This window comes from Phalangium opilio, unplaced genomic scaffold, assembly GCF_054372755.1.
Source record: "Phalangium opilio isolate 3A_F unplaced genomic scaffold, DU_Popi_V2 ptg000042l_1, whole genome shotgun sequence".
NCBI lineage: Eukaryota > Metazoa > Arthropoda > Arachnida > Opiliones > Phalangiidae > Phalangium > Phalangium opilio.
This window is the reverse complement of record NW_028324166.1, coordinates 3,245,200-3,270,378: the sequence shown is the minus strand read 5'-3', so window position 1 is coordinate 3,270,378 and position 25,179 is coordinate 3,245,200. Positions and strand designations below refer to the sequence as shown.

Sequence of the window (25,179 nt, the reverse complement as noted above, 5' to 3'; positions counted from 1 at the left end):
CCTCGCTTAGATTAGAATATTTTGATTCACACACCCTGGAACCCTCGAGGGTCTCCTCTCTCACGGTGGAGCGAATTCTTCGCTACGCTGCAGCTACAGGCCTATTCAAGGCCTGATTACGAGGATGCACAATATGCCTTTGGCATCGGTGCTAGGGCGCGTACCCTCCTCATCAACAATATATATATAACCTATAGACGGGCTGAAAGGTCTATTGGGTTCGATTTGTTGTCATCCTTTCAAATGGCGGTCAGAAATTTAAAATCCCCCTTTATGGAATAATGTCCGCGTGAAAAGTAATAAAAAATGCATCCCTAGGGGCTGACGGGCAACGCCAAGTGCCTTCGCTCCTAGTGTGCTACAAAAATATGTCATCAGTAAAATGTACCCATTCTTTATATCATTTTGATGGAAGTTCTTATTACACGCGAGCGACGCCGCTGGTAACAGCAAGTTAACGTTGAAGTGGAAAAGTACTGGGCGATTCTGGTAAAAAACATAAGTTGGAGATATCGGGAGACCCTAACGAAAAATTAAACTCACGAGAGTCAGGCCAACCTATTCATACTTCTCTTGACCATGATCAATAATTTAAAGTTCATTTGCAATTATCTGATATTAAAAATTTATTCATATTCAATTATTATAAAATTGATAAGTAAAATTTAGTGTTCCTCTTTCTCTAATATAGCGATAAGCTCATCTAGGTGTTTTATTTCAACCTCATATGCTTCCTTCTTTCGGTCCATGTGATGGGATAAATTCTTCAGATCCTTCTCGGACTTTTCGACTTTTGCGGCCAAATGACTCAGGTCGTCGAGAGGATTGTAGTCACATTTCTCCCACAATAATGCCACTATGTCTCGCTCTCCCCATTCCCTATGGACAATAATTAATGATTAACAGTCTGGTCAAGAAGACATGCAAGACCTAAAAATACCAATACAATGATGTGGTAAAAATGGTATTGTAGGCCAACATTCAAGAACCAAAAAAGAAATTAAGAGAAAACTGCACTATCGTCGTTCAAATGTGCTCTTTAACCAAGTAACTTGAACGACACAGTCGTCTCAGTATCTCACGCGCATGCGTACATCTACCCGAACGCACAACCGGTTTCTTTAAAATCGTGGTTGAATTAGAGAGAGCCGAGTGAAAAAAGGGAAGGGGGAAGGTAACTTGAACGGCACAGTTGTCTCTGTATCCGACGCACATGCGTGCATCTACCCGAGCGTACAACCTGTTTCTTTAAAATCGTGGATGAATTAGAGAGGCGAGTGAATGAGTGAAGGGGGAAGGTAACTTGAACGGCACAGTTGTCTCTGTATCTCACGCGCATGCGTGCATCTACCAGAGGGCACAACCGAGGAGCCAGAGTCAAGCATACACTAACCAAGCATGAATAACAGCAGCAGAGCTAAGCCTCGGCCGTAAGTTGTAAACAAATTTCTCTCTGATTTCTTTTTCTCAATCGTCCTACTAGGTATTACCAAAGTACGAATACATACCTGGCCAAGTCCAATGGTGTTTTACCATGGTTATCCGTGATTTTGGGATCGATTCCTTCGCCGAACAACAAATGAATTATGTTCAGGTTGCCCGAGAGAACTGCGTAATGCAGGGCTGTTCTGCCTTCATCGTCTTTATAATTGACCTCGCCTGTCCTATCGCAGAGTAATTTAACTACCTCAAGGTGACCGTTTCTGGCGGCGACGTGTAAAGGAGTCACTTTGTCTTGAGCACCATCTTCTTCGTAGAATACAGTCGCGAAGGCACCGTTATCCAACAAAGCCTCGACAGTTTCAGCGCTACCTTTCTTGCTCGCCCATAGCAATGGAGTCCATCCATGTATATCCACCACGTTAGGTTTAGCACCCTTTCGAAGTAATTTTTTCACAGTCTTCGCGTCACCTTTCATCGAGGCCCTGAACACATTCTCGTTTAAATATTTGTCCATTATGAACACTTGCAAGACACGAATAAATTTAACTAAACTTTAAATAAATTGGATAATAGTTTTTAAAATTTTAAAATGCAGATTACAATTACGACAGTAAAATGCCAACTATAATTGGCATGTAATTCGAAGTTACACCTCAAGCAATCAATTTACAAATGAAATGAATAAAAATATATAATAATTTTTCAATTGGTTTTTATACAAAATAAAAAGATGTCATGTGACATGGCCTTAAAAAATTTAAAACTCAATAAAACTTGTGTCATTAGCTTTAACATGCTTTTTTACAACAATACTAAATCTGGATCACTATCTCCATATTGATAATTTTGCAGACAAGTGTTGCCAGTCATTTGTCAGTGCAATTGAACCGTTGTCTACAACGGACTGAAAGCTTGTATTTCAGTTCGATTCAGATCATTCAGTTCCAATCTTGGGATGCTTTCTAAATTAGTGGCAACCCTGAATCGCGGTAAATTTAAGAAATGGGGGAGGGAATTTCTCTAGCCCATATAGTGCACAATATTTAGAGCAAGTACTGATTTCCTTTGGAATTTTCCATGGAGTTATTGTATAGGAGTGATAGTTAAGTTTTCCTTAAAAGCGCATATACACTGCAGCTAGATCAAAAAACAATATTACTACACACTACACAGTCTTTAATTTATATTACTCCTTGCTTTCATACTTGATAAAAACTGAGGCGATAGAGAGCTAGCGCCATCTGTGCATTAGTCTCGTAACTAACACATCAAGTACTACCATAAGACCATACGTAATTTTCCATAAGTTTGTCACTGGATACTGAGAGCTTGTCATGAAATGATATAGGTGGAACGTCATAGATTCTCGTAAAATTTTAGGAAACTGGCAACCTTGTTGAAAAACTTTATTGACGACTAAATATTTTCTTCTTACTCATGAAGATATTGTATCTCTAATCGGTTAAAAATTAACGTCGTGATTCCCTTAATTTTAACATAATTTTATTTTGAATTATACATTGAATTATGCTCAGTTTATCAATATTTTTAAATACAATCTAGGCAGAATATTTGTATCTATTTCAAGATATGGTTTGCGAAATAACTTGAGATTCTGTTGCTCCGCCGTCAGAGTCAGTTCCACCAGACGGCTGGATATTAGGACACTATAAATCAGATCATAAAATAAGCAGCAACGCCTACTGTTCATTGTATGCTGCGTTCAGTAACCCTAAACTTAATACCCGTTGAGACCGGTTTCTCGCTGTAGGGCTTCTCGGTTAATTTTCGCAAGAGCTTTACTGAACGCAGCCATTGCAGTAAAGTTTAGCATTTACTTTGAAATCTTGGTAGTTCTGTTTTTCCAATGAAAAAAATCTGGCATAGGTATATAAGTCGCATGAGATAAGTTTATACTGGAAAACAAAAATATTTTTATTTTGGATTGGTGAGTTACACTGTACCCAACAACACCATCTCTCGTCTCTATTTTTATCTACTCATGGGACCACTACGAGTTAAAATTTATTTCATTTACAGGGGGAGCATCCATTTTAAATAAATTACAGCTCACTGTATTTAAAGCATTCTGAAAAATCTTCATTTTCATCATGTTACTGACTGACAGTCGAAAAATATCTGTTTATCTCAGTCGCCTTTTCCTACCCCAAGTCCCGTGGAGGATGATTGTCACAAGCAGGGCCTTCGAGAGAGTTTGCTGGCCCTACTTGTGGCCCGGGCCCCCTAAGAAGGTACGGACCCCGGGAAAACTGATCGAATTAACCCATCTCTCAACGGCCCTGAATTGACACGCTCCAAACATGATAGTAATAGTTTCCTAGCCCCTTTTTTTAAACTAAATGACCTACTATTTCGTTCTGCTTCTTTAAAAATACGTTTTCATTCTTGCTTTTATTGAAATCTTTAACTTTAAACGAGATACTCACAAAAGTACTGTTGTTGGGTCCAGGTGGACTTTTACAAAACAAATACAGACTGTTGTATAAAGTGGGATCATTCGTTAGGTCAGAGTTATCGACGAGCTTCTCACCACATTGAAGAGGAGCCTTAATCACCATATCATTCTTGATACCAAAAACAGTAATCAATTTGGTTAATTGAACATGCATTCAAACAAACCAAAACCACTTTCTCGAATATAAGATTTCTTACATTTGTCAGATAAACCGGAACATTTTCTACGAAACAATCGTAAACCTTTCTTATCTGATCATCAGTTGCGTCTGGGCCTAAGATTCAAGATTAAAGTTATTTTTAAATGGTTCATGTTGCATAATGTAGCAAGTATAAGGGAAAAGGAAGCATGGGGCAATCTTAATTATAAGCAAAAGGGAATAAGTCAAAGAGCGTATCTCCGCCTACAAAGATAAAAAGGGGAAGAAGTGGAAGCCCCCCACCGCTACACAAGCGCAAATTACTATGATGCCCCAAATATAACCTTGAAGGAGAGAGGGATGGAGTGTGAACCCCCTTTACCCATAGCGTTGCCTCTGTGCTCCCACCTATGGCACCCCCTCCCAGCATCCTCGGCGTTTAGGTGGGATCGTACGGTACGGTATCGTAAAGTACGCCCTCTATGTCTTAAAAATAGAAGCTAGTTCTCATACAAATATAATGGCGCTACGCGGCAGCACTGAAAAATCGATTTAGTGTTTCAAATACCATTTACTGTACTGAGAATGTATTCAGCCTTGCTTTAGGCTGAAGGAGTTTAATAAGCACTCGAGATGAGATGGTCTATTTAGGGAATCTAACACCGTGACGTGGTAATTTGGAAACTTTGATTTAGTCAACTTTTGGTAAAAATTATAATTTTCAGACTTACTACAACCATATTCATTAAAAACGCGAATGTAACCGTTGATATCTTCCTCGGTATAACTGGGGAATCCTGGTGGAACATCTCCGCAACTGTTCTCGCTTTGAGCATAAACTTTCGGAGCAAGAAACAACAAACTGAAAACTAATTTTAATTTTTCAAGCATGTTGATCATCTACCTTCGCTGCAGAGTAGAATGGCATAAATGAATTTGCTTTAGAATATTTTATATAGGTATTCGGCAATAACAAACAAGATTGCATACTTGTGTAGGTGGTTTATCGAACCAGGTCTAAACTGAATTGAAAACACTCACAGCGCTATATGTCTTGTCAGTTCTCCTAACCTAAATACTATATGATATATTGACTCGATAACAAACGTGAATGGTGTAGGTAGAAGGTTTTAGTAATAAACAGTTCATTTTGACCCGTTTTGGGCTAAAACAAAATGGCCCCGGCCATATTACAGTTTTACGCTGACACAGGTCATATCAAAAACAGGGGAAGAAAGGGGGATAGGCAGCCACAAGAAGTCCTAACAATAGTTTTCCAGCTTTAAAGAGCGCAAAACTAAAAAGTCAAAGCTTTAAGATGGTTCGGAAATAATATTTTTTTAATTAATCGTCAGCCCGTTGTGACATTTTTACTTAATTTGGGGCCGCCATTTTAAAATATGGACTCAAACCGAATTACAATAGTCATAAAGTCCGTAACAATATAGGGAACCAGTGTATTAAGTTTTAGTGAAACGCGCTGGCGTTATTTGATAAAGGTTTAATTATATTTCTGGTCGCCATTGTCTTTAAGTTTGTCACTGGTTACTGAGAGCTTGTCATGAAGTGACTTAGGTGAAACATCGTAGATTCTAGTAAAGAGACTTCTGCTGAGACGCTGTCAAAGGCTTAGTAGAGACTAAATAGGATGATGGACTGCAAAATTAACCGAGTGTAGTCAATGCTCGCGTCGTTCTCGAACTAGTATAAAGAAGTATAGGTAGTGTCATACTTATGGAACATAATCTTATAAACTTATGATAAAACTGGGTCAGTTTGAGTCGAAAATGTTTAATGAATCTCTCCGTCGGGCTACTGTTTTGGAGATATGGAATTATTTGATTAAAGTGATTTAAGTGCTTCTATGATTTATCAGTGGTTATTTACAAGGCCTTGCTTTAACTGTGGTTGGAACTGAATAGAACTGGTACCACGAGTCATTTTGAGTCGCAAATGTTTAATGTATCTGTGCTCCGAGATATCATTTTGGATTAGGAAATGATTATATATGAATGGTATAATTCCTCGAAGATGAAAAAGTACTTGTTTATATTTTTCTTGTAATTTATTAAGTTTGCAATTTTACTGTACATTCTGTCATTCATGATACATAGTTTACCACTCCAGAGTGATTGTTTATGATGCCAGACCTCATGCAGATTGACCAGCGTTAACATTTCCAAAAGATGGGTTATTAGCAGGGCACTGAAGGTCAAACAATAATAAACAAAATGGTTTAACGCTCCGAAACTATAACTTTTGCAATTACTTGTATGTTATTGTAGTCTTGTTTTCCCATTGCAGAAAATTTCCTGGCGTATTCATACAATGAACATGACAATAGTTTGAACTAAAAAGATCTGGATATTAACATCAAAACTTGAAGTATAATTAATTTGAAGTATCTCACGGAGGTTGTGTCTTCACGTCCTGGTGGATTTCTACAAAATGCAGCAAGGCCATCCAAGAGACTGGAATCGTCGGTCAGGCCCGTGTTACTTGCAAGTCTTTCACCGCATTGAAGATCAGGTTTCATTACATTTTCAACAACCTTTATAACAATGTATGAAGAAAACATATCAATTATCTATTACTAATAACATAAGCGTAATCCTCATTAAGTGTCCATTATTAGGTCTTTTTTGGAAAGTCAAAAAGACAGGCTAAAGACGAACAAGTTGGAGAGAGGGACAAATAAGAAGGATCGAAGGGACTAGGCTCTACTCGTTTTGCATTTCTTCATATGAAACATTTTCATTCCTATCAATTAATTCCTGGTATAAGACTCTAAACTTAATATTGTCTCACGTTTGTAATATAGTCCGGAGCAATATTCATGACACAATCGTAAAATTGTCTTATTTGGTCATCCGTGGAATTATAACCTAAAATGTTGCGGTAATATTTTGATCACAACTCAAAAGATTTAATTTTTAAATAATTGGTACATACTACAACCATTTTCACGAACTGCTTGAACCCAGTTGAAAATATCGTCATCGGTATAGCACGGGAAACCTGAAGTAACGGATTCGCAACTCTTGCAAGTTTGACCTTTAACCTGAAAAACTAGAAAGACGCCAAAGAATAAATACTTTAAGAACATATTTAATATAGAGAAATAAACGTTATTGGAATCGAAAATATGGTTTAATAACTACGGGTCTAAACGAGCGGTTTTTGCATGATAAATAACCTACATTGAATGTATAAGCGTTGCACATTATCAAATAGGTGTCAGAATAAGGCCACACCGTGATCCATTTACCAATTTCAATATATGATATTGATAAGGGTGTTTATACTGAATCAGCATATTCAAAGCTAGACTCGTAAATATTGGGTTAGAGACTGTCAATTCTGCTAAGCGCGCTACATTATTCTTAATAACCTATATTTCATTACCTAGCGTTGTATGTCACGGGAGTTATAGGTCGCTCGTATTTAATCATATGATATCTTTGACATATATAAGCGAGTATTGAAGTATGTCAACGATCGGAACGATATCGAAGAGTCCTTCTGATATTTTCAAGTCAGCAAACATTGTCAAAAAAAAATTATTTTGTCTTCAGAATTTTCGTTCACTTTTAAAAAAGATAACACACTTAATTTTAATTTGATCAGGAATTTATTCAATTAAAAGGTGGAGGAATAAATATCAGTCCTAATTGAGAGCCACTTTCAATGGATATGCTAGGTGGGAAAGAACATAGGGGACTTCTGTTATGTGGTATTTCAAAAATTAACAGAAACACAAAGAAAATTTATGTATATTGTATTTTAATGTATACCCAAAACCATAAACAGACAATTAAACAACCCCACCATACAGTAGTAATATGTTAACTTTAATTTATTTTCCCTGTGTAATTGTTTGAGTAATAATTTGAGATCCAGTATCTGGCAAAGATTGTTTCATAGAGGTACTTCCAGCTGTTGAGTTATTAGTGCACTAAGAATAGAAAATCATGTTAAAAATCGGAATACTGTTGAAAATTATTATTATTTATTTACTTGAAAATCTTGGAAATTTTGCTTTTCCAGAGAAAATTTCCTCGCATATTCATACAGAATACATGACACTATTTTAATCTGAAAGAATATGTCTTCAAATTTATAATCAAGCCCCTTTTTAGGTGGCAAAAACAAATTATCTGTTGGTTAAGATAATAAATTTTTTTCAAATATCTTCATTACAATAGCTCTATTACGAGTATACTGAAATATGTATTACAAGTGATGCCGAGTAAGTCTAATGTAATCACTCTCATTATTACCTCACATTACAAGGCCTATGTTTATCTGTGCTAAATACCGTAGTTCACGATTGACCAGGTACTTACCGAATTTTCGTCGTTTGATCCATTAAGAGTTTCGCAAAACAAAGACTGGAAATCCATAGGAGTAGCGTCGCTACTAAGGCCTGAGTTGTCAATAAGCTGTTCCCCACATTGAAGCTTGGCCGAGGCTAGGTTAACGTTCTTTAAAACAAAATTACATACATGAGGTTCCGAAAGTTACATCTGCATATAATTAAACACGCTTACGTTTTCGAAGAAGTACGGAATATTGTTTATACAATTGTTAAATTGAGTGATTTGATCATCAGTAGCCTCTGAACCTATAAAATAAGTCGTAAAAAAATTATAACCAAATAAATTTGGACTGGCGTTTTAGATTCGGTATTTAAAGAGTTGGACACGTGGTTTACCAAGCTTGGTAGCACAATACTTTCTCCTTGAAATGCCACTTAATACTTATGTACCGTTGTAACACATTTTGGCGATTTGTAACATTGTATGAATTATAAATTGACTTACTACATCCGTTTGCAACATAAACTTGAAGCCAACCGTTGATCTCTTCATCGGTATAACAAGGAAAACCATCAGGAACAATTTCGCAACTGTTGCACGTTTGACTATTAATGGGAAAAATAAAATAGAAGGCGAACATTAAAGCGAAAAGATGATTTCTGAACATGTTGAGCCTCGAAAGTTTGTGCTGTACCAGGGATGGCTGTACGTAAACCAAATGGGAGAATCTATTGGGGAATGGGGAATGCATTCAATTGTACTAGATATAAGCAAGCATTTATGAGCCTACAGGAATAACCTAAATTATACGAATACATTATGAAAAGCGGGAAAGAGGCCACATTGACGGGTTTTGTACTCTGCTACATTCTCATCGATTTTAAACAAGTTGCGCAAGCCATATCAGTCTCACACCTTTGCTACTGCCTTAACAGAGTTCCTTTCACTTCTACGTTGATAATATCGCACCACAAACAGCATACAATTTTATCTGTCTGAGGGTAGCAATTAACCTTTTAGTTATTACGAAGTAATCTTACTTAAATTAGTGAGTGTCTGTTAAAGGGATAATATCGTTTAATAAGTTTTAATATTTTTAATTATCATTGCCTGGCATGAGATTTACAAGACATACACAAGAAATTTTAATAAGTAAAATTATAAGAATTAATATATAAATATTATGTTTGGTACTTAGACATAAAAGTAAAAATTTCAAAACGTAAAAAACCGTTATACTTAGTTTATAGTATAAAAGAGTACCTTCAAACTAAATTTAAAAACATTTTGCCGTTTAGCATTTGACGTTGAAAATGATTGATTTTTAAAACTACCAGTAATAAAACTTTCAAGCTTTCATAATATATAATATAAAACAAACCTGTACTAGACACGCCAGAATATTGGACGCGTTAGCTTTTCTCGCTTACAGTAGCAGAGAGTCACTGTAAACTAGTGGTGCGTGCGTTTTAGTTGTGCCAGTGCTCGAAATTCGCATATTTAGGTTGCGTTCCTCGATCCGCTTATTTGACCGCGTGGTGTGTTTTAGTTTGGGGTGTATAAACCAGTGTTAAAACAATGAATACGGTAGACGAAGTTTGGACCAATATCTGCCAATCTCCATTTAAGGTACTGTACTCTTTTTTAAAACTTCGCGGTTTTTATTATCTATGCTTTTGTATCTCAAAACGTCAGGTACAGAATTTTATTGAGCATTAGTACATAGAAATTTCAGCGATTTTGAAAGGTCGCGTTTACATTAGAGAGTTTGAAACTCATTTTTTCAAGATAGTAATTTAATTTTCTCATAATATGTTGATGTTTCTAAAACAGTTGAAAACGGTTTCAAAGTGTCTAGTGTAATGATAGCGGAACCACAAAAGATAAAAGACAGATAATATTAAAAACTTCAAACTCAAAAGGACTAGCTACTAAACGATGATAACGAACGACTTACACAAACAAATAAAAACATAAAAAATAAAATTATAGTATATAATAGAGTAATGGCAGTTTCCCAACTTTGACTGTATTAAGGTCTATGGACAAATAACATTTAGTGCTACTAGTCTATTGCCTAAATATTTTACGGTGAAAATTTGGTTTTGTAGAATTTTATTGAAGCAATCCCTTGGTAACCTTAATTTTCAAACTCCGCATAAACAAATTTTAACTTACATAGATGTAGAAAAGGCGTAAAACACAGACACCGGAAACGTTGGTAGTGGCGTTTGGTAGTTGTACGAATGCTTGATCCCCATAATTTTTGCTGACACCTAAGTCATAATTTTCATTTTCAACAGACGCCACTGCTAACTAGCGGCGAATTTAAATGAAACTTTTTTAGTGGGGACATTTACCTCCAAAATGAAGTTATCCAAAGTTACTCGCTTCAAATATTATAAATTTGATTGATCTGTTTTTTTAAAAAAAACTTTGATGGTAGGCCTATTTGGTCTAAAATTTCCTACATTTTTTGATAACATTACAGAGCTTCTATTACCGCTGTGTACCAATATATTTTTGTTGATTTTTAAAAAATATTCTGTAAACATTGAAGAGATATGTCCTTAATCATAAGTTCTATCAATTAAGTACAAATACTTTGTCGGCAATTTAAGGGAGTCTACTGTCCCCAAGGTACCGATTGCAATGCGTCCTCTGGAGAGGAATTGACCCCACCACCATTTTCGTCACCTCCTGCTTATAAATTACACTATAACCTTTAAACCGATATAACCTAACTAGGGCGAGCCCGCATAATCATTCCCCATACTTTGCTCATCCGCTGTTCAATAAAAAACAAAACCAATACAAATAATTTTTGCAAGAATATTTTTTATTTCCGTTATTGTACGTCAAGTGACAGACAAAAGTTAAATTAACAAAGTTAACAATCTCTAGAATACGCTAGCAACGGGTTGAACGTATCCACTCTTTCCGGCGATTTGGGCGCTGGGAACCTTGAAGAGAGTTTCACGAAGGTTGACTTTGGGGGTCAAGATGCGGGTAGTCATGGGAACTTTGTGGAGCACGGGTTTCTAGAAAACGAAATTTTATAAAGTCAGCTGAATCAAATTATAAAGATCCTCCCAAGTTACTTACAAGTTGAATGGAGGGCTTGGGGATTTCGAAAATATCTTGGGGGAAACGGATCAAGACATCCTTGGGTTTAAGGATTGGGTGTGGTCCTTCGATGTTTGGTGATGGCAAGTTCAAAAGAAGATCTTTGTTCTCAAGCTTGTCTCCGGGCATGACGATATTGTTGTGGGGGACATCAACGACATCCGGGGCTCCCTTGGGCAAGTTGATTAGTGGGGCAGTAGGCATCGCGGCGGGGGCAGGGAAATCAATGACTTCCGGTGCGACATTGGTAGTCATGACTGATGCTCCTAATGGGGCTACTTCCATGGGAAGAGGAGCAGAGACTTCTAAGGCTGCTGGAGCACGGATGTCAAAGGATCGTCTTAAGGTATCCAATTCCAAGGGGAGAGGAGCACGGATGTCAAAGGGAGCAGAGGTCTCGATAAGTTTCGGAGCTGCCAATGGGGCACCCCATCTTGAATCTGCCAAAGCAGGGGAAGACCAATGTTCCCAAGTTGAAGCTGGTCGAACAAAGTCATGAGACTTTTGGGCAGCGCACTAAAAGAATAATGATGGATATACAAACAAGCTAGGTAAAAGGACAACATATTGATCTTACCACAGCGGCTAAAGCGAAGAAAAGAACAAACTTCATGATGAAATTGGTTGTTTGAAACAAATTGTTGATTTGTGATGAATTCAGTCAAATACTGGCCTTTTTATATGAAATTTTCGTAACGGTTTAAGTATCTTATCGACCAAGAAAATAAAATTTGAACCCTTTTCTTAAATATCTAGTATATATCATTTGAGAAATATTTTTCTCTAATATCGTGAACTCGAATGAAAGTGCTGTTATTGAAGATTAGATTCAGTTTTTCGAATTTTCCTCTTTCACTATAATTGCGGTTTAAATACTATCTTATTAAAAGCATCACTCGAAAATTTTTGGTATAAAAAGGCTCAGAGTCTTAATAGGTTCATCAAATCAAGTTTTTTAATTAAAACTAATACGAAGTCGCAAACAACAATGCTGCAAGCAGTAGTTACTTTTACTTTGGTGGCTTTGGTAAGAATTGAAAATAAAACCTTTTAAAATAGGAAAGAAAATGTCTTCTAATAGCCTTGTACGTTTTAGTGCGCTGCCCAAAAGTCTCACGACTACGTGGGAACCCCAGGATGGCATCCGTCTCCTGCTTTTGAAATGCGTGATCCCCTCCCTGTTGAAGTGGCCCCACTAGGAGGAAAAGGATGGGTTCCAACCTCATTGGGAACACCAGATTGGCTCCGATCTTCCGCTGCTTTAGATCCCTTAGGACGACCCATTGAAATTGCTGCTCCCCTCGCCGTGGCTCCCGCTGCTCTTCCCTTGGAAGTTGCCCCATTAGGAGCACCAGTCGTGACTTCCGCTGTCGCACCTGAAGTCATTGACTTCCCTGCCCCTGCCGCGATGCCTGCTGCCCCACTAATCAACTTGCCCAAGGGAGCCCCGGATGTCGTTGATGTTCCCCACAACAATATCGTCATGCCCGGTGACAAACTTGAGAACAAAGACCTTCTTTTGAACTTGCCATCACCAAACATCGAAGGGCCACATCCGATCCTCAAACCCAAGGATGTCTTGATTCGTTTCCCCCAAGATATTTTCGAAGTCCCCAAGCCCTCCATTCAACTTGTAAAGAACATGAGAAGATCTTTAATAATTCGATTCAATTGACTTTAGGATTTTCTGTTTTCTAGAAACCTGTGCTTCACAAAGTTCCCATGACTACCCGCATCTTGACACCCAAAGTCAACCTTCGTGAGTTTCTCTTCAAGGTACCCAGTGCCCAAATCACCGGAAAGAGTGGATACGTTCAACCTCTTCCTACACTTTTGTAGAAAATTTGTCTTCAAATAATTAATTTACCCTAATTTCACAATGGCTTAAAATGTGTAAATATATACAATGATTGAAATAAAACGTTTTTCTGTCAACAAATATATACTTACGTAAAAATATTTCACAAACACGAGGGACGATGTCGCCGGCAAACGTGAGCTCTGGCAACAATCTTAGGCAGCTGGTTCTTTACTAAAATTTTTTTAATTTATATTTTAAAAGTATTACATAATTTACCAAGTGTTGGATTATCTGAATTAAAGAGAGCAGTTGACCATTCATTGAAATTGTTGTATTCCAACATGGGTGGGCCACAGTTAGATGAGTCAAAGTAAGTTGAGTAAAAAAGTTGTGGCGTGTGTTCAAAACTTGGACAAGTTGAATCACCAATTTTTTAAATTGATCGCTGACTTTTTGAACCATCTACTCTAGTGAAAATGTCCATCGTCCGAAAGGGCCTTTAGTGAGCACCTATTTGTTAAGTACTAACTCACAAACCCTTTAAATTTCATTGGCCTACAGCATGGAAACTTGTAAAAATAGTTCCGCATTATCTATATCATAGCAAATAAAGTATGAAAAAAATTCGTGTCACATTTATTCTTTATTTACCATTGGCACATTCAACATTCTATGGTTAATATTAAGCACAGATATTAATTAGTACAATTATCCTACAAGCTACTTGGAATGGGCTGGCTGTATGAGCTCTTTCCGGTGATTTGAGCACTGGGAACCTTGAAGAGATATTCACGGAGGTTGACTTCCGGAGTCAAGGTACGAAGAGTGTGGGAAACCGTGTAGACGATGGGTTTCTAGTAAAACGAAAATTTGTAACTGTCAATTGAATCGAAATAATAAAAATAATCTGTTGTTCTTTACGTGTTGAACGATGGGCTTGGGGATATAAAAGACAGGTTGGGGAAGACGGAAGAGGACTTCTTTTTCTTGGAAGATGGGCTTGGGTGCTTCCACAACTGGGGTTGGCAAGTTCAAGTGCAAGTCCTTGTTCTGGATGGAGTTTCCGGGGAGACGGATATTGGCGTGGGGAACGTCAACGACTTCTTGGGCTCCCTTGGGCAAGTGGACGAGTGGGGCGCTGGCTGACAAGGCGGGGGAAGGATATATCATAGCGTCCGGGGGATATTCCATCCTTTCCGAACGGAGGCTTGGTTCACTTTCGTGAGCAACTTCCACCGGAAGTGGAGAACGGATTTCCAATGGTTTGGTACTTTCAGTCCATTCTACTTGTTTCATAGTAGAAGAAGACTTCTGAGCGACGCACTAGTGAAAACGTACGAAGTGATTTTCTAGTAGCGTCAATTTAAAGTAAAATAAAGTTCTTACCATAGCGACCAAAGCTAAGAAAATAGCGTATTTCATCATGATTACTAAGTGGTGATTTGCTCGAAACGTTGAAGCGAGAACAGATTTGTGATGAATTGAGGCATAGCAGCGCTCTTATTTATACCAAACATAAGAACCGTTATTGTGGCTCGAAAATATTCAAATCTTAATCTCAAGTGTTAAAAATAAATATATTTCATACTATTGTTGTTGCGAAAATCATCTTCAAGTCGCAGTCAAAGATCTTTTAATGGGAGAAGATTTGATTTCAGTATATTTCTACACTTGACTGATATTTTTAACTATCTCTTGAAGAATGATATTCAAAAATTTGGTATAAATAGAGTGGTAAGGTGTTCCAATTCACTACAAATCTTTTGTTTGTTCAAACAAATCTTATATCCCAAATCAATTCGAGCATCAAAATGTTGAAAATTGTCATTGCCTTGGCTGTCGTCGCGGTGGTAAGAATTTCATTCACAAAATTGTTTTCATAGAAAGGTTTTTCAATGTACGTTCCACTTAGTGTGCTGCCCAAAAGTCGTCTGACTTAGCCGTTGAAAAGAAATGGCTTGAATCTTCTGGTTCTTTGGAAATCCGTTCTCCTCTAGAGGTCGAAATGGCCCAAGAAGAGGGAATGGTGTGGAGCAAACGACGGGAATCAGAAACCATGCAATATCCTTCTCCGGCCTTGTCAGCTAGCGCCCCACTCGTCCACTTGCCCAAGGGAGCCCAAGAAGTCGTTGACGTTCCCCACGCCAATATTCGCCTTCCCGGAAACTCCATTCAGAACAAGGACTTGCACTTGAACTTGCCAACCCCAGTTGTGGAAGCACCCAAGCCCATCTTCCAAGAAAAAGAAGTCCTCTTCCGTCTTCCCCAACCTGTATTTTATATCCCAAAGCCCATCATTCAACACGTAAAGACATGAAGTTATATTTTGTATTTCGATTCAAATGTCTTTACAAATTTTGCGTTTTCTAGAAACCCATCGTCTACAAGGTTCCTCACACTCTTCGTACCGTGACACCCATCGTCAACCTCCGTGAATATCTCTTCAAGGTTCCAAGTGCCCAAATTACCGGAAAGAGCTCGAACACTCAAGCCATTCCCAGTTTGTGGTAGGACGGTTCTATGTTAACGTCTTAAACCTATTTTTGTAATTTCAAAATTATTAAAATAAAGTATTCGGCCAACATTTGGTATTCAGTATTATACTTACATTTTAATCCACACGCTTTCAAATAACGAAACCAATAAAATTCAGGGTGTTTCTGATAAGTCCACCACAACCTATGAAAACTCCGATCTACCGTATAGAAATACTCTATAATAAATTTTTTTGGCACCTCGAAAAGAATTATTTTTATAAGCTTATCTATTTCCGAGATATAAAGCTTTGAAAACGGTGACCCGAACGGCAAAATGTCTTACGAAAATTATGACTCAAGATCCTATTTGCGAAGTAGTCCAGGACAGATAGGGGATTTCTTATGTGCAACGTTCTTCCTACATTAACCCTTTATAGGTTTTATTTGGAAGCGACTTATATAGACATTTGTATTGAATTGTAATTAAGACATTGGAATAAAATGTTAGAAAATACTTTATTTCAATAATTTTAAATTTACACAAAATGGTTTCAGGAAATTACCCTACCACGCTCTGGGCATGGTTTGAGTGTAGGAGCTCTTTCCGGTAATTTGAGCACTTGGAACCTTGAAAAGATATTTTTGGAGGTTGACGATGGGTGTGACGGTGCGAAGAGTGTGGGGAACTCTGTAGACGATGGGTTTCTGGAAAAACACAAATTTGTTAACTCAACTCAGTCCAAATACAAAGTGTAATTTGATGTTCTTTACGTGTTGAACAATGGGCTTGGGGATGTAAAAGATAGGTTGGGGAAGACGGAAGATGACTTCTTTTTCTTGGATGATGGGCTTGGGTGCTTCGACAACTGGAGTTGGCAAGTTCAAGTGCAAGTCCTTGTTCTGGATGGAGTTCCCGGGAAGGCGAATATCGGCGTGGGGTACGTCAACGACTTCTTGGGCTCCCTTGGGCAAGTTGACGAGTGGGGCGCTAGATAACAAAGCCGGGGCGGGATATTCCATGGTTTCCGATCCAACGTTGGCGGCAAACACCGCTCCTCCTTCTTGGGCTACTTCCACGGGGTAGGGAGAGCGAACATCCACGGACCCTGAAGACGCGAACATCTCTGAAGCTCCCAAGGACCCTGAAGAAGCGAACATCTCTGGAGCCCCCAAAAATTCGGTTGACTTTTGGGAAGCGCACTAAACGGAACAAGTCTTTTAAAAACAATTTTTGAAAATAAAATATATTAAACTTATTTAAGAATTACCATTGCTGCGACGGAGAAGGCAATTACTAGTTTCAACATATTGAAGACTGAACTGTTATTGTAGTTATAAAACTTGAGGAAAGAAAAGATTTGTGATGAACAGTACGATCTCACTGGCTATTTATACGAATATTTCAATACCCATAAATTTCAAGAATTAATCTGAAACTGCCTAAATCGAGATCGTTTCACGAATCACCCCTTGAAAGCCCTTTAACAGAGCTTTGACAGCGATTAAGATAAGTTTTAGAATATTGATGGTGTTAAATCTTCAAAAGTTGACTACCACTTGACAAGAAATATTTAATCGGAATCATTTATCGAATTATAATACTTTCACTTCAATCTAAAACTCTACGCTATTTTTGGTATAAATAGACAGTCGCTTCGCCATATTCTTCACAAATCAAATTATCTCTAAGAAGTAATTAGCTTTAGAGAAATCAGAAATTTACGCATCGTCATGAAATCAATTGTTCTTCTGGCGATGGTCGCTTTGGTAAGAATCAACCCTATTTTTCACTTTACAGTGGGTCTCACTATTTATTTAAAATCATTAGTGCGTTGCCCAAAAGTCTACCGAATTCTTGGGGGCCTCAGAGATGTTCGCGTCTTCAGGGTCCTTGGGTGCTTCAGAGATGTTCGCGTCCTCAGGGTCAGTGAATGTTCGCTCTCCCTACCCCGTGGAAGTGGCCCAAGAAGGAGGAGCGGTCTTCGCCGCCAACGTCGGATCGGAAACCATGGAATATCCAGCCCCCGCCTTGTTACCTAGCGCCCCACTCGTCCACTTGCCCAAGGGAGCCCAAGAAGTCGTTGACGTTCCCCACGCCGATATTCGCCTTCCTGGAAACTCCATCCAGAACAAGGACTTGCACTTGAACTTGCCAACCCCAGTTGTAGAAGCCCCCCAGCCCATCATCCAAGAAAAGGAAGTCATCTTCCGTCTTCCCCAACCTGTCTTTTATATCCCTAAGCCCATTGTTCAACACGTAAAGAACATCAGATTTTGATTAGTATTTAAATTCAGTTGACTTAACGAATTTGCATTTTTCTAGAAACCCATCGTCTACAGAGTTCCCCACACTCTTCGCACCATCACCCCTCAAGTCAACCTCCGTGAATATCTCTTCAAGGTTCCAAGTGCCCAAATCACCGGAAAGAGCTCCTACACTCAAACCATGCCCAGAGCGTGGTAGGATAATTCAACTGAATTTCCTTAAATTAATATGTGTATATTAAAAATTATTAAAATGAAGTATTTGGTTATCAATATGAACCGTATGAACTCGATATTAAGTTTAAGATTCAATACACACTCATATAAAACCCGCTCGAAAGAAAACAGATATATTGATAAAATGTAATGTATCATCAAGGACAAATTTAAATAAGAGAAAGTGAGTCAATGAGTAGAAAAGTGATTCACGATGTCACTGAGACAACGAATAACATTTAAATTGCGACTTCTCTATCGATATTCTAGGGAAAACCTCCTTATGAACACTAGCTTAAGTACGACAACAAAATTACATTCACCAGGGTTGCCCTGAAAGCCTCAATATCCGAACTATTTTTATAGCATTAAGAGAAAATTTAACGTTACAAATTTGATCGATGATTGGTCGACCAGAGAAGCTAGAGAGAAAGCCAGACTTCGAGATGTGTACATTATATCGGGCATTATAGAGGCTTTTATCCACCAAGTTCCTAGCTTAAGGTTATTTCCATGGACATTTTTACACTATTAAAGCCTAGACAAACTATTGGGGAAAGCGGCCCTTGAACGTTTTTGTGAGGGACTTTTCGCTTCTCCTCCTTCGCATGTGTGATAGGGTGAATGACTGGTGGCACCTCCCTATCGACGAGCGAAGGAGTTATTAAATAAAAAAACTAAAGCGCGGGAAATCCAAGTTGCAATTTCTGGATTTTTGAAAACGTGTTTTTAGTTTACCTTCGCCGCGTGTAGGGGCACCACCAGTCTTTCACCCCATTACACATGCGAAGGGGCGAATGCCTTAAAACCGTCACAAAAATGACTCTCAACTGTTCCTCTTGTATCTCTATGGTTATTTCTATTAGCGGTTCATAATAGACCATTCCATTTTTTACTAGCTGAAAAACCTTGAAGGATAGAGAGAGGGATGGAGCGGTAACCCCCATACCTTTAACGCTACCGCTGTACCCCCATCTACGGCGCCGAAGTCCCCCCAGTGACCCAGCATGCTAAGCGTTTAGGTAGGGTCGTACTGTACTGAATCGTAAAGGATGCCACCTCTATCTTGAAACTAGAAACTAATTCTCATACAAATACAAAGGCGCTATACGGCAGCACTTCACAATCGCCTACCGAAGTTAGGGGCGTGATTAAGGTACACTGTGAGAGGTCGTGTCGCCAATCGTCATTACCACTCCATCTTATTTCATACCTCCCTGGAAAAACCAGCGTATAGGCGAGAGGCCGCTCTATTAGGCAATGCCAGATGGAGCCTAAATTCACTGCACGCCGAGTGCTAGATGTGCGCTGCCTATAGCGGCGTTCTTTAGCGCAAAGGATGTGGTCAAAACCGCCCCTGTGATCTTTGCTTCTCTTCTGGAATTAATGGATTGGTATAGGTATATTAAGCTTAAATAAATTTAATTCAGATAGATAAAATGAGGAAACACAGATATATAAATATCAGAACAACATTTATTTATTCTGTAAATTTCAATTCCGAATTGGACTAGATTTCGATATTCTTAGCGGACGGTGCTCCATTGTTGAATAACTGTTTCAGTCGAGAACAGAGTCCCCCACCTATTTTTTACGCCTCTAGCATGCCTCTAGTCCCGTCATTCACAACCATTTTCCGTAAATTAAAATACGATGTCAGCTTTGTACGAATAAAAGGTACAGTACCTTAACTCGAAGCTCTTGGACTGGGTTCTTTTAGATTTAAAACACCTTGAATTAGCTTTATTTTACCATCACAAACTTCTGTTAGATAAAGGATCGATAACGTTTTTAGATTGAAGGCTGTTAAAACGCTTCTGGCCCATTCGACCGAAACCCATTTCACCGAAACCCATTCGACAGAATCCCATTCGACAGAATCCCATTCGACCGGAATGTAGCCGAATTTGGCGGTAAATTATTGCAGTAATTTGGTCTTAAAAGCCTCTAGATATCTTCTTATAAAAATGTTTTAGCCAATTAATCTTTTTATATTTTGTACGTAAATATAGGAAAAATTAAAGGTCATATTGCACTTATAACTTTTTGGTTACCCCCATTTCACTCAATTTAAAACACCCAATTCCCATTTACCCAAACCTCATTCAACTAAATTCCCAGTTCTCCTATTCCAATTAACCCAATATTGCATACCCAAAAAGACTCAAATAGAGTAGTATTTGATGGTTTTATTTATTTACTTTTTCATTCCATAAGGGATACATTTACTTGAAGTGTATAACCGCTCCAAAGAGGAAGAGACGTCCTCCTAACCAAACCAAACCTAACATAACAGTAATGTTTTGGAAAAGGCATATTATTTGAGAAGTCAATGAAGCTAAACATCAATATTATGGAAAAGGCGTAACATTGTTAAATGATTTATAAAATATTACTTACCTAACTTACCCAAACCTAACCTAACATAACAGTAATGATTTGGAAAAGGTATATTATTGGAGAAGTCAATGAAGCTAAACGTCAATATTTTGGAAAAGGCGTAACATTGTTAAATGATTTATAAAATATTACTAACCTAACTTAACCAAACCTAACCTAACATAACAGTAATGTTTTGGAAAAGGCATATTATTGGAGAAGTCAATGAAGCTAAACGTCAATATTTTGGAAAATGCGTAACATTGTTAAATGATTAATAAAATATTACTAACCTAACTTAACCAAACCTTACCTAATATAACAGTAATGTTTTGGAAAAGGCATATTATTGGACAAGTCAATGAAGCTAAACGTCAATATTTTGGAAAAGGCGTAACATTGTTAAATGATTTAAAAAATATTACCAGCCTAACTTAACCAAACCTAACCTAACATATTAGTAATCTTTTGGAAAAGGTATATCATTTGAGAAGTCAATGAAGCTAAACGTCAATATTTTGGAAAAGGCTTAACATTGTTAAATGATTTATAAAATACTACTAACCTAACTTAACCAAACCTAACCTAACATAACATTAATGTTTTGGAAAAGGCACATATTAGTAATCTTTTGGAAAAGGTATATCATTTGAGAAGTCCATGAAGCTAAACGTCAATATTTTGGAAAAGGCTTAACATTGTTAAATGATTTATAAAATACTACTAACCTAACTTAACCAAACCTAACCTAACATAACATTAATGTTTTGGAAAAGGCACATTATTATTAATACTGCTGAACTTTAAATTCGCCTTCTAAATTCAGCACCTGCAAAGAAATTAAATTCGATTATTATCGATTATTCAGAATTATACTTATAATTCGATTTTGGTAAACTCACCTTCTAGAGGGAGATTCGAACGAAGATTTTCTGCGTGTTGATCCGACGCTTTACCAGTAGACCACGGTGGGACGCAGATCACTTCGAAATCAAATAAACAAATATACTAGCTTGGAACTTTCCGTTGAAGGCAATTCGTTCCAATGGGATTCGATTGAATGGGAAAATTTTCCCTTTTAATAGAAAAACGCCATTGGGCTAGATTTTAAAATACTGGCTAGAAATTTTCGGACGAATGGGATTCGTTCCATGTTCCAATGGTATTCGGTTGAATGGGTAGACTCCGTTAAAACTGTATAATACTTCTAATCAAGATGATCAGGCTGATATGTTTAACACGACATGCAGTCTGGGAAAAAAGAATATTTTTTAAACTAGTCCTTGGGACCAGTGACCCTCCTATCGTCCAAAATAATAAGTTATTCCATAGGACTGGTCCCACTTAGGTTTCCTATAGATTTTCAATTAATTAACTGGTAACGATGACCAGTAACCCCCACTTCTTGAATTTAAAAACTAGTCCAAGGAATTAATAATGCGGTTTTTGACCAGAGCAATTGTTCTAATTTTCAGACTCAGAATGATCCCTTGTCTTTTTGGGGCCAATGGTTGGGAGCCCTTGTCTCCGTATCTAAATATTATAGGCCTAATCTTCTCCACACTTTCGACTCAGATTATCCCAAAGAATACACCCTACAAATTAAGCCAGACTTATCAGAAACAACATGTATTTTAATTTTATCAGTTTCCTAATTTATTAGCGTGCGGATTATATAGTAGTTAATTTCAAATGTTTGCCAAATACTTTATTTCAATAATTTACAGAAATGGATTTTGGATATTTAAATTTAAATATCGTACCACGCCCTGGGCATGGCTTGAGTGTAGGAGCTCTTTCCGGTAATTTGAGCACTTGGAACCTTGAAGAGATATTCTTTGAGGTTGACTTGAGGTGTGACGGTGCGAAGAGTGTGGGGGACTCTGTAGACGATGGGTTTCTAGAAAAACGTAAATTTGTTAAGTCAACTCAGTCCAAATACAAAGTACAATTTGATGTTCTTTACGTGTTGAACAATGGGCTTTGGGATATAAAATACAGGTTGAGGAAGACGGAAGAGGACTTCTTTTTCTTGGAAGATGGGCTTGGGTGCTTCCACAACTGGGGTTGGCAAGTTCAAGTGCAAGTCCTTGTTCTGGATGGAGTTTCCGGGAAGACGGATATCGGCGTGGGGAACGTCAACGACTTCTTGGGCTCCCTTGGGCAAGTTAACGAGTGGGGCGCTAGAGAAGACCGCGGGGGCTGGATATTCCATGGTTTCCGATCCGACGTTGGCGGCGAAGACCGCTCCTCCTTCTTGGGCCACTTCCACGGGGTAGGGAGAGCGAATGTCCACGGACCCTGAAGACGCGAACATCTCTGAAGCTCCCAAGGACCCTGAGGACGCGAACATCTCCGAAGCACCCAAGAAGTCGGTAGACTTTTGGGCAGCGCACTAATGATCATGAATTAGAAGAGATGTCTAAATATTGAGCACACCTAAAAGTTGAAAGAAAAAACTGATTCTTACCAAAGCCACCAAACCGAGGAGAATTACTGATTTCATCATGTTTTTTATATTGGTTAGTTTTCTTGAACTGAATACGTTTGAGAGAGAATTGGATTTGTGAAGAATACTGCGAAATAACTGTCATTTTATACCAAGAATATCACCAGGGATTAAACTCAAGTTAAAGAAATTAAAATTTCAATCCGATAAATGATTAGGATTAAATCGTTTCTGACAAGTGGTAGTCAATTTTCAAGATGTTTCGCACCATCGACGATTCAAAACTTATCTTAATCGCGGTCAAAGCTCTTTCAATTGAGCTTTTAAGACGCGAATCAAGAAAATATCTTGGTTTATAAAGAGTAGTTTTAGATTAATTCTTGAAATTGATGAGTATTGAAATATTTGTATAAATAGCAAGTGAAATCTTTCTGTTGTTCACAAATCTTCTCTTTCCTCAATTTTACAAGTAACAATAACAGTTAAGTTAGCAATATGTTGAAACTAGTAATTGCCTTCACCGTCGCAGCAATGGTAATTTTTAAATAAGTTCGAATATTTTATATTTCCAAAAATGGTTTTTAAAGACTTGTTCCGTTTAGTGCGCTGCCCAAAAGTCTTCCGAATTTTTGGGGGCTTCAGATATGTTCGCGTCTTCTGGGTCTGTGGACATTCGATCTCCCTACCCCGTGGAAGTTGCCCAAGAAGGAGGAGCGGTGTTCGCCACCAACCTCGGATCGGAAACCATGGAATATCCCGCCCCCGCATTGTTATCTAGCGCCCCACTCGTCCACTTGCCCAAGGGAGCCCAAGAAGTCGTTGACGTACCCCACGCTGATATCCGTCTTCCCGGGAACTCCATCCAGAACAAGGACTTGCACTTGAACTTGCCAAGCCCAGTTGTTGAAGCACCCAAGCCCATTTTCCAAGAAAAAGAAGTCCTATTCCGTCTTCCCCAACCTGTCTTTTACATCCCTAAGCCCATTGTTCAACACGTAAAGAACATCAAATTATACTTCGTATTTGGACTGAGTTGACTTATCAAATTTGCATTTTTCTAGAAACCCATCGTCCACAAAGTTCCCCACACTCTTCGCACCATCACCCCTCAAGTCAACCTCCGTGAATATCTCTTCAAGGTTCCAAGTGCCCAAATCACTGGAAAGAGCGCGTACGCTCAAGCCATTCCCAGGGCGTGGTAGGATATTTCAATTTGAACTCCTTCAACAAATTTCTGTAAATTCAAAATTATTGAAATAAAGTATTCGGCTAACATTTTGAATTCTGTTTTATAATTACAATTCAATTCAAACTTACATAAAAAGTCGTTTTAAATGAAAGCCAAAGATGGAATAGATCGAACGAAATATAGTAACAAAAGTAGATAGAAATAATAGATACTGATACCATGTTTAGAATTGCCATATTAATTCTGGAGAAAGTGAAACATTTAGTTTTTAAAACACTTAAAGTAACAGGCGGCTCCATTATCACCCCTAGCATGCTGGCTAATCTTCTGGACACGAATTGTACCTTGCCAAAGGCAGGAACCAATCAGACCCAATGCACTAGGTCTCATTGGTTCCTGCCTTTGGTTTAACTAGCCTTTGCCAAGCTTAGCCAACGTGTAGCAGAAAAGGCATCTTTCAGGGGCATCAACGGAGCCGCCCTTTGCTTTAAGGCTGATTAGGCCTACCTGGTTTCTACAAATCCGCTTGCAGCGTGAGCTCAGGATTTTTCCTTACATTTTCACAGGCTCAAGCAGAACCTTCAAGCACACTTTTTTACATGCTTTTAAGAACATAACAAAATAATTAACTTCTTATTATCCAGATATTTGCTAAGGCAAATATTTTCAAACATGTGTTGATCCTAATTTTGAAAAAAAAATAAAAACATTTAGGCCTATTTTTTCGTATTTATGTTAAGCCTAAATGGCAGTCATTGCTGTTAGACAATCAATGACGCTACTTTTTTTGGAGAGAAATATTTTTAACGGCTAAAATTAAAATGGGAATTCGAGAAATTCTAAATTAGATGGTTCATCTATACCATTTGGCTCAATATAAATCATAACGTCAATACGGTA

At 38.0% G+C, this 25,179-nt stretch overlaps 10 protein-coding genes and 2 long non-coding RNA genes across 15 annotated transcripts; 5 read left to right on the top strand and 7 right to left on the bottom strand.

The window, feature by feature from the left end:
- Window positions 1-612: 612 nt before the first annotated feature.
- On the bottom strand, window positions 613-2,405 carry LOC149678391 (uncharacterized). The gene is made up of 2 exons (XM_089837131.1): window positions 1,509-2,405; window positions 613-879 (listed from the first exon to the last, which is right to left on the bottom strand). Exons 1-2 carry the CDS (start codon window positions 1,955-1,957, stop codon window positions 666-668), a joined length of 663 nt encoding a protein of 220 aa, XP_089693257.1. The 5' UTR covers window positions 1,958-2,405; the 3' UTR covers window positions 613-665.
- Window positions 2,406-2,988: 583 nt separating this feature from the next.
- Window positions 2,989-4,187, bottom strand: LOC149678390 (uncharacterized). The gene is made up of 4 exons (XR_016366260.1): window positions 4,117-4,187; window positions 3,891-4,028; window positions 3,282-3,359; window positions 2,989-3,110 (listed from the first exon to the last, which is right to left on the bottom strand). It is a non-coding gene; the product is annotated as an uncharacterized LOC149678390 (long non-coding RNA).
- Window positions 4,188-7,824: 3,637 nt separating this feature from the next.
- LOC149678389 (uncharacterized) lies at window positions 7,825-11,152 on the bottom strand. 3 transcript variants are annotated; one of them, XM_089836364.1, is made up of 7 exons: window positions 10,738-11,152; window positions 10,556-10,653; window positions 8,882-8,982; window positions 8,609-8,682; window positions 8,405-8,542; window positions 8,076-8,153; window positions 7,825-8,013 (listed from the first exon to the last, which is right to left on the bottom strand). In XM_089836364.1, the coding sequence occupies exons 2-7, from the start codon at window positions 10,636-10,638 to the stop codon at window positions 7,915-7,917; spliced, it is 573 nt and encodes a 190-aa protein (XP_089692490.1). In that variant the 5' UTR covers window positions 10,639-10,653; window positions 10,738-11,152; the 3' UTR covers window positions 7,825-7,914. The 3 variants fall into 3 exon arrangements, with proteins under 3 accessions (XP_089692490.1, XP_089692491.1, XP_089692489.1); XM_089836365.1 differs by having other exon boundaries at window positions 8,882-8,967; XM_089836363.1 differs by having other exon boundaries at window positions 10,556-11,152.
- A 43-nt stretch (window positions 11,153-11,195) lies between these two features.
- Window positions 11,196-12,242, bottom strand: LOC149678388 (uncharacterized). The gene is made up of 3 exons (XM_089836350.1): window positions 12,081-12,242; window positions 11,483-12,019; window positions 11,196-11,418 (listed from the first exon to the last, which is right to left on the bottom strand). Exons 1-3 carry the CDS (start codon window positions 12,114-12,116, stop codon window positions 11,278-11,280), a joined length of 714 nt encoding a protein of 237 aa, XP_089692476.1. The 5' UTR covers window positions 12,117-12,242; the 3' UTR covers window positions 11,196-11,277.
- A 102-nt stretch (window positions 12,243-12,344) lies between these two features.
- LOC149678387 (uncharacterized) lies at window positions 12,345-13,442 on the top strand. The gene is made up of 3 exons (XM_089836349.1): window positions 12,345-12,530; window positions 12,600-13,136; window positions 13,202-13,442. Exons 1-3 carry the CDS (start codon window positions 12,492-12,494, stop codon window positions 13,340-13,342), a joined length of 717 nt encoding a protein of 238 aa, XP_089692475.1. The 5' UTR covers window positions 12,345-12,491; the 3' UTR covers window positions 13,343-13,442.
- Window positions 13,443-13,928: 486 nt separating this feature from the next.
- Window positions 13,929-14,821, bottom strand: LOC149678386 (uncharacterized). The gene is made up of 3 exons (XM_089836359.1): window positions 14,691-14,821; window positions 14,226-14,627; window positions 13,929-14,158 (listed from the first exon to the last, which is right to left on the bottom strand). Exons 1-3 carry the CDS (start codon window positions 14,727-14,729, stop codon window positions 14,018-14,020), a joined length of 582 nt encoding a protein of 193 aa, XP_089692485.1. The 5' UTR covers window positions 14,730-14,821; the 3' UTR covers window positions 13,929-14,017.
- Window positions 14,822-14,993: 172 nt separating this feature from the next.
- On the top strand, window positions 14,994-15,888 carry LOC149678385 (uncharacterized). Its single transcript, XM_089836361.1, has 3 exons — window positions 14,994-15,154; window positions 15,217-15,609; window positions 15,675-15,888. The coding sequence occupies exons 1-3, from the start codon at window positions 15,116-15,118 to the stop codon at window positions 15,813-15,815; spliced, it is 573 nt and encodes a 190-aa protein (XP_089692487.1). The 5' UTR covers window positions 14,994-15,115; the 3' UTR covers window positions 15,816-15,888.
- Window positions 15,889-16,278: 390 nt separating this feature from the next.
- Window positions 16,279-17,210, bottom strand: LOC149678384 (uncharacterized). The gene is made up of 3 exons (XM_089836357.1): window positions 17,050-17,210; window positions 16,553-16,981; window positions 16,279-16,486 (listed from the first exon to the last, which is right to left on the bottom strand). Exons 1-3 carry the CDS (start codon window positions 17,086-17,088, stop codon window positions 16,346-16,348), a joined length of 609 nt encoding a protein of 202 aa, XP_089692483.1. The 5' UTR covers window positions 17,089-17,210; the 3' UTR covers window positions 16,279-16,345.
- Window positions 17,211-17,388: 178 nt separating this feature from the next.
- On the top strand, window positions 17,389-18,319 carry LOC149678383 (uncharacterized). The gene is made up of 3 exons (XM_089836358.1): window positions 17,389-17,548; window positions 17,610-18,038; window positions 18,105-18,319. Exons 1-3 carry the CDS (start codon window positions 17,513-17,515, stop codon window positions 18,243-18,245), a joined length of 606 nt encoding a protein of 201 aa, XP_089692484.1. The 5' UTR covers window positions 17,389-17,512; the 3' UTR covers window positions 18,246-18,319.
- Window positions 18,320-19,424: 1,105 nt separating this feature from the next.
- LOC149678382 (uncharacterized) lies at window positions 19,425-20,234 on the top strand. The gene is made up of 3 exons (XR_016366068.1): window positions 19,425-19,662; window positions 19,777-19,939; window positions 20,058-20,234. It is a non-coding gene; the product is annotated as an uncharacterized LOC149678382 (long non-coding RNA).
- A 2,020-nt stretch (window positions 20,235-22,254) lies between these two features.
- LOC149678381 (uncharacterized) lies at window positions 22,255-23,243 on the bottom strand. Of its 2 annotated transcripts, XM_089836355.1 has the most exons (4): window positions 23,112-23,215; window positions 23,004-23,036; window positions 22,608-22,967; window positions 22,255-22,541 (listed from the first exon to the last, which is right to left on the bottom strand). In XM_089836355.1, exons 1-4 carry the CDS (start codon window positions 23,148-23,150, stop codon window positions 22,392-22,394), a joined length of 582 nt encoding a protein of 193 aa, XP_089692481.1. In that variant the 5' UTR covers window positions 23,151-23,215; the 3' UTR covers window positions 22,255-22,391. The 2 variants fall into 2 exon arrangements, with proteins under 2 accessions (XP_089692481.1, XP_089692480.1); XM_089836354.1 differs by having other exon boundaries at window positions 22,608-23,036; window positions 23,112-23,243.
- A 220-nt stretch (window positions 23,244-23,463) lies between these two features.
- LOC149678380 (uncharacterized) lies at window positions 23,464-24,372 on the top strand. Its single transcript, XM_089836362.1, has 3 exons — window positions 23,464-23,624; window positions 23,693-24,085; window positions 24,152-24,372. The coding sequence occupies exons 1-3, from the start codon at window positions 23,586-23,588 to the stop codon at window positions 24,290-24,292; spliced, it is 573 nt and encodes a 190-aa protein (XP_089692488.1). The 5' UTR covers window positions 23,464-23,585; the 3' UTR covers window positions 24,293-24,372.
- The last annotated feature ends 807 nt before the right edge of the window (window positions 24,373-25,179 follow it).